The sequence below is a fragment of the Myotis lucifugus genome, unplaced genomic scaffold (assembly GCF_000147115.1).
Source record: "Myotis lucifugus unplaced genomic scaffold, Myoluc2.0 scaffold_37, whole genome shotgun sequence".
Taxonomy (NCBI): Eukaryota; Metazoa; Chordata; class Mammalia; order Chiroptera; family Vespertilionidae; genus Myotis; species Myotis lucifugus.
Window position 1 is genome coordinate 552,950 of NW_005871085.1, and position 11,390 is coordinate 564,339.

At 48.4% G+C, this 11,390-nt stretch overlaps 1 protein-coding gene across 1 annotated transcript in view; it reads right to left on the reverse strand.

Moving 5' to 3' along the window:
• Positions 1-6,429: 6,429 nt before the first annotated feature.
• The window catches only part of TIE1 (tyrosine kinase with immunoglobulin like and EGF like domains 1), a 15,967-nt gene continuing 11,006 nt past the window's right edge, over positions 6,430-11,390 (reverse strand). The window contains exons 15-23 of the mRNA XM_023752814.1: positions 11,259-11,390; positions 10,975-11,085; positions 10,569-10,759; positions 9,495-9,608; positions 9,320-9,390; positions 8,181-8,221; positions 7,999-8,095; positions 7,818-7,917; positions 6,430-6,902 (exon numbers count right to left, since the gene is read on the reverse strand). The exon at positions 11,259-11,390 is cut by the window's right edge and continues 79 nt beyond it. Coding sequence (XP_023608582.1) covers positions 6,831-6,902; positions 7,818-7,917; positions 7,999-8,095; positions 8,181-8,221; positions 9,320-9,390; positions 9,495-9,608; positions 10,569-10,759; positions 10,975-11,085; positions 11,259-11,390 — 929 coding nt within the window. The 3' untranslated portion in view covers positions 6,430-6,830. The remainder of the gene's footprint in view (positions 6,903-7,817; positions 7,918-7,998; positions 8,096-8,180; positions 8,222-9,319; positions 9,391-9,494; positions 9,609-10,568; positions 10,760-10,974; positions 11,086-11,258) is intronic.

Here is an 11,390-nt window from a genome sequence, read left to right on the forward strand (position 1 = left end):
ACAGGAAGCTGGTATAGTAGTGGTTAAGGGTGCAGAGCCCACAAGACAAGAGGCTTGTCTGTGACTATCAGAGTTGAGATGAGGGTTTCTGCTCCTGCATGGAAGGAGGTCCAGCTACCTGTCCTGTCATTTCCCCATTTTTCTCTGCTCCCACACAGCTGGAAAGAGGTGCCTTCCCCAGTCCTCTACTTCTTTAGAATATCAAGCAGGAACTGGACTAGGCCTAGGGAGACCACTTAGAGTCCAGTAGGCTGCTTAAGGTCCAGCCCAGAGCAGCAGGCCTGGGCTTTCTGTTGGCATGTAAGGTCAAAGTGCAGCCATTGCTGAAAGAACTCAAGGGGTTGCTGGATGAGGATGGGCTCGGGCAGTAAGTGGAATGCTGTTAAACTGCTCTCTGGGGGCAGGAAGAGATGAAGTCTTGTTTTGTAGCATTTGCTGCTTTTTGCGGTGTAAATACCCAACCATGGCTAATTTCAAGCTACTAACATAATGTCACTGACTGAGAAGAGAATTGGCTCTCTTGAGCCTGTACCTGTGCCGTTGCCCTTGTCTCACCATTTCCCCAGATTTCCAACACCCGTGTTTTCATCCAGTCGGAAAGTCCTACATAGGTTGCTCCAAGCACTTGGAGTCTCCATCTCCCCACCGCTTTCCTAAAATTGCCCAACTTCTCTCCAAAATGCTTGTTCCATTTACTCCTCTAGCAGTGTGTTAAAGCATGCTACTTTCCCCACACCTTTCTCAGTGCTGTTTTAAGTCTGCCATTCTGATAGTTAACAAATGGTATCTCCTTACTCTGTCCTTTTTCTGAAGCTCAAATTTGCTTTTATTCTTTCTCCGCTTAAAATCCTTTCATGAATCCACACGAGACTCATCTCGAGATGCTAGAACACAGCCCTTTGACCTTTCATCTCCCAGTTCTTGGAGTCTCTCCCTCATCCTGCCACAGAGCCTTGTTTCCTTGCTTCCCCAGGCACAACCCTCCAATCTCAGCCTGCTAGAATTTTCTTTCTGATTCAAGATCAGCCCCCAAGTCACTACTTCTTAGAGAGTCTTTTGGAGGAAAAGGCTAATTTAAAAAGACAACTGCAATTTCACATTCCTTTCAGAGGCATCAGTAGCTCTCTTGTGATCAGAAATAACATGGTGAGCCTTTGGGCATGACCTCGATAGGAAGGTGTTATAGAACTACATTTGCTGAATATGAAGTTGGTGGGACTTTTGGCATGTTCTGTGCTAACTCCTGAGAAAGAGGAGGGCTAGTCAATGACAGCAACCTGAGGAGAAGAAGAAGCTTCACCAGAGAGAAATTCCAGTAGGAGGACTGTCGGGGGGAAATTTTACACCAGTGATGCCTAATACTCAGTTTTAACTTTACACCTTCTTCTGTGAATGCTTAGCTTCCCCATGAACACCCCAGACATTCAGTAAAGGTGTCCTATACACAATACCTGATATTCATGGTGATTTGGGAACAGGGAGAAAAACTTTTTCTGATACCTGTGGAGTTGAGAGAGGATGGCAGCCATGGAAAGGGAGCAACCTAGTGATCAAGAATTTAGCAAGAGGCATGGATGCATGGAACAGACTGACAGATCTCAGAGGGGAACATATATGTACATACTAGAGGCCTAATGCACAAAATTCATGCTGGAAGGACGTCCGGAAGGTTTGTCGGCTGTCTGGTCTAATTAGCATATTATGCTTTCATTATTATAGATGCATAGCACATGGACAGAAACAATAGTGTGGGGAAGGCCTGGGGTGAGGCTAGGGCTGGGTGGAGGGGTGAAATAGGGGACATCTGTAGTACTGGCAACAATAATAAAATAAAATAAAATAAAATAATTTAGCAAAAGCAGGGATTCAGGTTGAGAGGTGATCATGAGGATGTAGACCCTTACAGAGTCCTAGTAAAAACAGGGGAGGGTGTGGACTTCCCTGAGAATGTGGAATAGGGACTGAGCTGTTCTAACTGAATATAAGGCTGCCTTGAGGACATTTGGGTTGCATACTTACAACCTGTCCTTCCTCTGTGTCCCCTCAAAATTTTTGTGCCTCTGTTGAGGTGCTTTCGTACATAAACAGCCATGCTGTCTTCACCTTAGCTAAACAAGTGGGGATTGTCATTTTAATTCACTCCTCCAAGTTAGGCTCTTCTTCCCTGATTTCCTATCCTACTATTATCCTACCAGCTACCATTAATAAACGTTTGCATGTCTCATTTCATCACACAATGACTCTATTAGGTGCCCTTTTCCTTACTTTATAGAAGAGAAAATAGAGGCTGTGATGAATTAAATGGGTTGTCTAAAGTCATTACTAAGGAGCAGAGCTGAGATTTGAATTAAGGTCTGTTTGACTCCAAAGTCTGTTCTTTAATTACTACATAGACACCCTGACTAGGACCTCTGATTCCTCATTTTATGCATTGATTTAACATTATGTGCTTAGCACAGGGCCTGGCGTGAGTCTCTCCCACAGTATGAGGCTAAGTTCAAAATAGGCATCCAGAGAGACTTAATTTAAGTAAATGGGAAAAGGTCCAGTAGATGCCTAGCAGTGACCCCAAGCGAGAGAGCTGCAGGGGACTCAATTTGGTCAGCCCTCCATCTTTCATTCTCCATGAGACTTCCTGGTTTCGGAGCTGCTTTTATGAGCCACCAGGCTCTCTCTGAACCCTGAATCCATGTTTCCTGTTGAGGAAACATGAGGACCAGCCTACTCCAGCCCAACTCTGGTTGGTCTGCCCCACTAGGGAGAGGGCTGGGAGTGAGATAAGAGGATGCACAGCCCATAGGAGGAGCCTGAGCTGCCCAGAGCGCCATGCAGGAAATCACTCCTTCCTTGGGGGCTGAGAGAGAATGACTCAGGGCTGACTGGTGGGAGTTCCCTTTTTTGGGCCAGGACTGGATGCAGTGAGGCGCCTTGGACAGCGTGCTCAGGTTCACCTCCCCCAGCTGCCTGCCTAATGACCCTTTGAGAGATGTGTCTTGGCCTTTTCTCCTCTTTTCCATCATTTCTCTGGAAACAAGTTTGTGCTGCTGGACTGGTCTATTGCTCCAACCCCCCACCCCCCCAACCCAGAGCATTGCCTGTGGAAATATAGCTGTAGAGAGAAGCAGTGAGAACTGAAGCTAGGCAGGTGTGGGCGGGTGAGGCTGAGTATGTAGCTCTGTACCTGCAGTTTGCTGCCTTGTTTGTAGTGAGGCTGTGAGTGCGATGGGGCTACAGTGGAAATGTGGGGATCTTCTGTTGGGAGAGGGCGCCCCTTGGGCCCTGCCCTTAGCCCAGGACCTGGCGTGCAGCATGAGATCAGTGTATTTGTGTTGAATTTGGGAGTTGTTTTATACCCCAATCTGAATGCTTTTCACTGTACCAGAGAAGTAGCACAGCACTATGGCTAAGAGAGGGACTCTGAAGTCAGAATATCCAGGTTTGAATCCCAGCTCTGCCATTTACTAGTTGTCAGACTTTGGCTAAGTCACTTAGCCTCTCTGAGCTTATTTTCTCTTCTGTAAAATGGGAATGATAATAATAGTACCTACCTAATAATAGTATCTACCTAATGCTGTTGAAGATTGAAGGAATTAATGCAGGCTAAGTGCTTGGAACAGTGCCTGGCAATTAAGTGCCATATAAGTATTAGTTGTTTTTGCTCTTTTAGTGACTGGCATCTCCATCAACCCAGTTATCTAAACAGAAGCTTGGCAGTAAACCTAGATAGACTCTACCTTTTCCTTTCATTCCCATATTCAACCCCTGTCCATTTTTTTTTACCCATGTATTTCTTCCAGTTTACCACCACACCATCATTTCTCACCTGCACTGTTGAGAATTGGCTCAGGCAGTAATTGGGATTCAAACTTCTTGCCTTCATTCTGTCTTTCTTTAATAGCCTTATTGAGATACTAGAGGCCCGATGCACGAAATTTGTGCAAGGGTAGGCCTTCCTTCCCCTGGCTTCCGGCTTTGCGGCCCCGGCTTTGCGGCCCCACCCCCGACCTGCACCAGCCTTGGCCTGGCACTGCCCATGTCCACTGCCACACACCCCTGGTTCCCCAGTTCTGCAGAGACCCCAATTGTGGAACCCCCCCCCTCACCTCCCCCCGAATGATTGCCCTGCTGGCCAGTGGCCTGGGCCTCCCTCTGTGGGGAGATGGTGGGGTGATGGCGGGCCCCCCCCTCCACCAATTGCATCACACCCACCTTGGCTGGCCTGGTGCCAGTGCATGTCATAGCGTGATTGTCCAGATGGTCGTTCTGCTGTTCGGCTGTTCGGTCAATTTGCATATTATGGTTTTTTATTATAGATAGTTCACTCATTTAAAGTGTGTAATTCAGTAGTTTTTAATATATTCACATATATATGAAACCACAATTTTAGACTTTTTTATCACCTCAAAAAGAAATCCATAGTTTTTAGCTCTTGCCCTCCTAGCGCCCATCTTTGTCCCAGCCCTAAAGTAGCAGATTCACCTATTCTGGACACTTCATATAAGTTATATTCAAATATAATATGTGGTCATTTGTTACTAGCTTCTTTCACTTAGCATGGTAATATATATATTATTGATTTCAGAGAGGAAGGAAGAGGGAGAGAAAGAAACATCAATGATGAGAGAGAATCCTTGATTGGCTGCCTTCTGCACGCCCCCTACTGCACACCCCCTACTGGGGATGGAGCTTGCAACCTGGGCATGTACCCTTGAAAGGAACCTGGGACCTTTCTGCTTGCAGGCTGATACTCTTTCCACTGAGCCAAACCGGCTAGGGCTTTTTTTTTTTTTTTAAGATTTAAATGTTTTCATTTATTTTTAGAGAGAGAGGAAGGGAGAGGGAGAGGAGAGAGGGAAACATCGATGTGAGAGAAACATCAATCGGCTGCCTCCCGCACACCCTCTACCCGGTATCAGGCCTATGGAGTCCAGCACAGGCTGGCCCCTGACACCTTTCTGGATTCATTACCCTCACAGAGCTATGTTCTCCCCTTATTACAGCCACATGGAACTCTTTGCAGCTCCCGAACACGCACATGGCACAGGTGGTGTTTCCCCTGCCAGGATTTTTCCTCGGGTGAGTTCTGCTGCTTCTTCATGGCCCATATTAAAATGTCACTTTCTCTGGAAAAGCTTTCCTGACTCCATCTCCGTCCTACATGTGCTTCCCAGGTACCCTCCCTCTCTTATAGCATACTCTTCTATTTTTTTGTTTGTTTACATATCTGTCTCCCCACAGGGGCATCTTTGTTTGTTTATTGGTCCCCATCAGGGACAACTTTGTAATCCCCACATCCGTGGCCTGGCAATCTCCCTGCAGTGTATCTGAAATGAAATTTCACTTTAGCAAATCCCATCTCTCTCATCCTGCATAGCTTTCCATTTACTCCAGTTAATTTCTTCTTCTTAAATTCAGCTCCACACGCCAGCCATTCGGGTCTTTTTGGAATAGAGATGCTGATAACCCCTACCCCACCCCATTTATCTTCCTGCACTTGTATGTATTATCTGCTGATATTGAGCACTATGTACGAGGCCCAGTGCTGTGGAAACTGTGCCTGTGTGATCTCATTTAGTGCTAACAATAGTCAGGTAGCTATTACTAACCCCATTTTTCAGAGAGATTAAGTGACTTGACCAATTTCCCACAGATAATGATATAGCAAGGACTTAGACATGGGTCTGTGTGATTCCAGAATCTGTGCTCTTAATTATAACACCATACCATGTTATGCATTCTTCGATTTCATCTGATTCACTGAAAAAAATGTGTGAAGCAAGAAAAGTGTTGTTTCCTAAGCATCAGTGAGAGGCCAGCAGTGAGAAACCAAAAGGATAGGCAAGCCTGAAGGCCACATGGCATGGAGTAGAACATGGGACTAGCTTTCAGGACAGGGAACACCTCCCAACACACTTGGAGACCCTGAGGAAGGCATAGGAGTTCTACTATGGCTGGCTGAAAATGCCTTCCTCTTTTGGGGCCCATATGCTGGGCAGTAAGGGCTACCAAGCCAGGAAAGGCTGCCTAGAGACATAAAGAAAAATGGGAGCTGCAGACAGGCCAGAATCTGTCTCGTGCTGAGATGTCAGTTTGAGCTGAGGCTGGGCTGCAGATGACCCTGGCATGGACTGTTTGGACAGAGCAAAGAATGCTAGGCTGGCAGCTACCTAGTGATACAGGGAGACATGTTGGTGATAGGGCAGGAGAGTAGCGAAGAGATCAGGGGAAAACTGGACTTCTCATATGGCCAAGATGTAGGGGTGGTATAGGTGTGAAATAGTTCTTCCAGAACACCTCCCATCATGGAGAAGCAATCCCAACAGGGGGACCAGGTCTACAACAGTGTTTCTTTTCCTGGAAAGTCTAGTTTCTCTGTCTTTGGTTCAGCTTTTCCCTGGGATTGGCCAGCAGTAAAAGGAACACATTGGATGGAGCTTCTCAGAGCATTTATTTTTTCTGATTACAAGGCCAGGAGTGGGGAGCAGCTGAATAGGGGACATTAGCGATTTGAGTGCTGGCTTGGGTGAAGGAGCGGAAGCAGAGGGTTGAGTGTGGGGAGTAGGAGAGGAGCACATATGTGGAGCAGGCGAACTAGGAGGAAGGATGTGAAGGCAGCTGTAAGAGTAATGCAGGGGGCAGGGGAGCAACTTCAAAGGATGAGGACCCAATTCCCCTAAGCCCACCCCTTCCCTGGATCCCCTCTTGTCTTCCTTAAGTTAAAAAAAAAAATCCTTGAGGCAGCTCAGGTCAGAGGCTACAAGGATCAGAAGTCACAGGTTGGAGAGCGGTTTGCTCTGACCAGCAGAGCCAGGTTCTGCCTGGACAGCAGCTCAGGCCTCCTCAGCCGTAGCGTCGATGCCTGCGTAAGTGAAGTTCTCGAACAGTGACATGTTCACATAAGCCTGGGGAGCAGAGCAAACTTTAGTGGGGTCCAGGGATGGGGGCCTGGAGGTCTCTGACTTCCATGTGGTTGGGGTATCTTAAAAGACACTGGTTTGTCCTGGAGACTCAAGAATCCTCCACCAGCCCAAAACAGCAGGGCATTGCACCACAGTTGGAGGCTCAGGTGAGAGGCCCTTGACACAGTTGTTCATTTTTTCATGCATTCATCCAATGGATTTTTTCTCATTTATTCATTCAATTCATTCATTCATTCACTTATTAATTTATTTATAAAGCTATTTTGACAATTTACCTATCTACATGGTTATTTTGATCTTTCCTTAATTCTTAAGATACTTTACTAATTCCTATTGCTATTTAGTCATTAATTCATATGAGGAACTCTTTGCGTTTACAAAAGTATTACATTAATTGTGATATATTTCTTCATTTATATTTACTTGATAATTTATTTACATGGTTATAAGATTCAGTTATTTAACTTTGTGTTTATTTATGATTATATCATGTGAATATATCATCTATCCACTAATTCTATTCATTCATTTCCTGTACCATTCATCCATTCATCCATCCATATTCTCAGCTGACCACCCATGCATTGCACTCTGGCTCTGTGACAGGTGAGGAGAGGTGTCCTCGATGAGAAAGGGCTGATGGCGTCAGCAGAGGAGGACAGGCAAGCAGTCTGGGACCTGGGACCTGGAGAGGGATTTGCTGCTGGGGCTAGTAGTGGCCTTGGAAAAGTTTAGAAGGACCTAATGTCCAACCTATTGAGAGCTGGAAAGGGGGCCTGGTCTAGCTGTGGTGGCAACTAGTGGTGAGGATGGGCACCCAGAGGCTGATGCTGGCTCCTATGCAAGGGCAGTCCTATGAGCCTGATGAGCACTAGCCTCATCACCCTGCCTCCTCACCTTCCTGGCTTCCAGCATTCGGCCCAGCTGCAGCGCAATCTGGGCAAAGGGGGGTCGCTCGTTTGGGCGGTCTCGCCAGCACTGACGCATCAGTTCGTACCTGCAGATGGGACATTACTGAGATGAGGGGTTGAGCCAACTGGGGTGATGGGGTCACAGGCTCAAGGCTGAGGCAACTCACACTTCATCATCACAGTTCCGAGGCTGCTCCATGCGGTAGCCCTGAGGCAGCTTCTCATAGAGCTCAGCACAGGTCATGCCGCAGTAGGGTGTGCCCCCTGCAGGAGGGGACAAAGCTCCCTCAGCCCAGGGCCCCAGAAGGGTAAGGTGGGGCACCCTGGGGGATGGGGGGATGGGACTCACCAAGGCTCACGATCTCCCAGAGGAGGACCCCAAAGGACCAGCTGAAATGAGGAGGATGCACTTAGTTACCTTTAGGCCCTGGGGCCAGCATTTTAGTGTCTACCTACCCCAGGTTTGTAGCCCATCCCAGCCTCTGCACGTGTCTATTCTGTAAGTATTGGCTGTGGCCAGTTGTGGTCTCTGCTCCATTGAAATTCCTTCTTGGTTCTGCCCAGGCTCAATGTAATCATAGCTAACATTTTTATCGCACATTTACTATGGGCCGGGCACTGATCATTTAATGTATATGTTCATACATTTAACCCTCACACCAACCCTATGACATAGGTACTGTCCTTATCCCCATTTTATAGATGGCAACACTGAGGCAATGAGAGGCTAGCTGGCTTGCCCAAGGTCACACAAAGAGTAAGTGGCAGAACTGGGATTCAGACCCTGGTAATCTGACTCCAAAGCCCTTGCTCTTAACTGGCTCTTATAGTGTAACAACCCCCGTGCATGTGAGAGCCAGGTGAGGCCAGGGTAGGAGTTTTAGTGGGGGGAGGGAATCTAGGGGGTTTGGAAGCAGAAGAAGGAAGTAGGCCAGTGATGGTCAGAGGGGTGATCATGTGGTGGACAGTGAGCCAGGCAGGCCAGGGCTTGGGCAAATAGGCAGAGCCATGACTGGAGGGCTGGGCAGGCTAGTTTTCCCAGAGAGAGGGGCAGGAGTGGAGTCTTTGGGGTCATGTTCTGGTTAGGCCCTCATATGGGGATGACCTTGCCCTTTAGAGAGGAAGGTAAGAACATTCCTGAGTGGTCTCTCCCCATTGACCTGGGCATTATCCACCAGCACCCAAACCTCTCTAAGACATCTCCCAGCCTCTTACACAAACACTGCCCTAAACTACCCTACCCCAATCCTACCACTGAAACACCTTCTAAGACAAAATTTCCTTCCAGCTAGGTCCCCTACCTTCCCACTAAGATGCTGGGCATCACCAAGGTATACTCAAGATACACCTGCATCACACCTGTGCCACACCTGGAACACAGCCTAGGGGCCTTGGACTACCCGAGACATGTATGAAATGTGTCCAGGTTATGCCTGTGTGCAACCTTGGGAGACCAAGCCCTCCTGCCCCTTCCTGCCCCACACTCACACATCACTCTTGGTGGTATAGACGCTGTAGTTCAGGGACTCAATGGCCATCCAGCGCACAGGGAGCCGCCCCTGAGAGAGAGTGGGTTTAAGGGGTTGGGTGAGGAGGAAGGGCCTGTTTAGAGGGCTCGGGGAGCAGGACCAGGCATGGAATCTGAGGGAGGACTGAGATTTACCATTGTCTTCTTCACATAGACCTCCTCCCCACGAGAAAGGCCGAAGTCGGCAATCTTGGAGGCCAGGTTCTCTCCGACCAGCACATTTCGGGCAGCCAGGTCCCTGTGGATGAACTGGAGGCACAGTGAGAAGTCAGGGAAGACTGGGAATGAGTAAGCCCAGGACTCCTGGGCCACTGAAGGGTCCTACCCCATAGCCAGTTTTCATGGCCACCCTCAGAGCCTTTAGCAGCCCTTACCCTTCTTCCCACCCACCCAGGTCTTCTCCTGGAACATCAACTCCTGCCTGAGAAAAGTCACGGTGCGCCTTGCTGTCATCCCTTCCTTTCTGTGATATGTCTATGGCCAAGCTCAGGTGTATCCCTCTTCCCGGGGCCATGGTGGGTATTTCCCCTCTTTGCATGGTTCTACCTTTCTCTCCCTTAATTGATGAGGGTGGGGAAGGCCCTTCTCTTCCCAAATTGACCCTTTCTCTTGAGTTCCAAGTCTCCACTCAACCCTCCACCTTCCTCAGAGATCTCTTTCCATCAACTCCTCCCTCTGTGCTATGTCCCTCTACTTTCAAAGATACTCAAAACTTTACTACGTTTAAAATGCCTTCTCTGTCTCATGTCCCCTACTACTGCTGTTCCTCTCTCCTTTCATTCAAGCAGGGTATCCTTGGGTTTGTGTTACAGCCTCCACTCTCTGCTCCTCCTTTACCTTCTCCTGATGGGTCTCCATCCCTCCCCTACTATTAGCATCACCACTTAATGGTGACAGTTTCCAGATTGTTGTCTCGAGCCCAGGCCTCTCTCCTGAGTTCTAGGGTGGTAGCTACAACTGCTAACTCAACACCTCCATCAAGATGTTCCTCAAATGCTTCAAACGCAATACCTCCTCCAGACCTGCTTCTCGTCCTGTCCTCTCACCCACTCCCCAGGCCAGCACTTGGGGTCATTTCCTTTTCTTAATTCCTAAATCCCACATCCAACCAGAGCCTGCTTATTTTATCTCCCGAGGTCGGCCCATTGGCCCCACTCCTCCCTCTAACACACCTTCCCTCCCTGCACTCACACTCACACACACACATACCTGCTTCTCACTCAGGTACTGCATGCCATTGGCAGCATCACTGGCAAAACGTAGCAGCTGCCGGGAACTGAGGGTGGAGGCTGTTCCATGTTCTCGGGCAAAAACTGGGTCTGTTTCCAGGACCCGGCTTTTCCTCAGAAAATCTAGCAAGTTTCCATAGGGGGCATATTCGATAGCAATATACAAGTAACCTGGGAGGTGGAGAGATACATGGTGGGAGTTTATATACAGGCAAGCTGGTGGCAGCAAGTCCCCAACAATAGTAGACAGGGAGCATAAGGCATGGAGGAGAATGAAGAGTGATGTTTAGGTAACCTGAAGCTCCCAGCAAGGTACTGATGTGGAGGAAGTGATGGCTGATAATGGGGGTTTCGAAAAAGGGGTAGGTGATAAGATGGGGGCTCACCTCGGTTCTCACAGGCTCCTAAGAGGTTGATGATATTGGGGTGATGCCCCAATTTGCACAGAACTTCCAGTTCTCCCGCAAAGTCACGATGGTCATTTTCAGAGGCGTATTCTGTGTAAAGAATCCAGTATCACTTTTGCCAGAAATAATTCGGGAGAAAGGACATGAGCTGGTAAGGGCTGAGGTCAGTTACTGGAGGGAGCAAGATGGGGCCTGGGATCTGTAGGACAAAGGAGAGGGCCAGGAGTGGGGTGGGGTGGGATCAAAGATCACTCCCAGCAGACCTTTCAGCATCTTGATCGCTGCGTTCATCTTGAGCCCGTCTTTCTTGATCATGGCCCGGATGACCTGGCCGAAGTTCCCCTCCCCGATGAGGTCCTCAAAGGTGATGTCCTCCCATTCCAGCACCGGGTAAC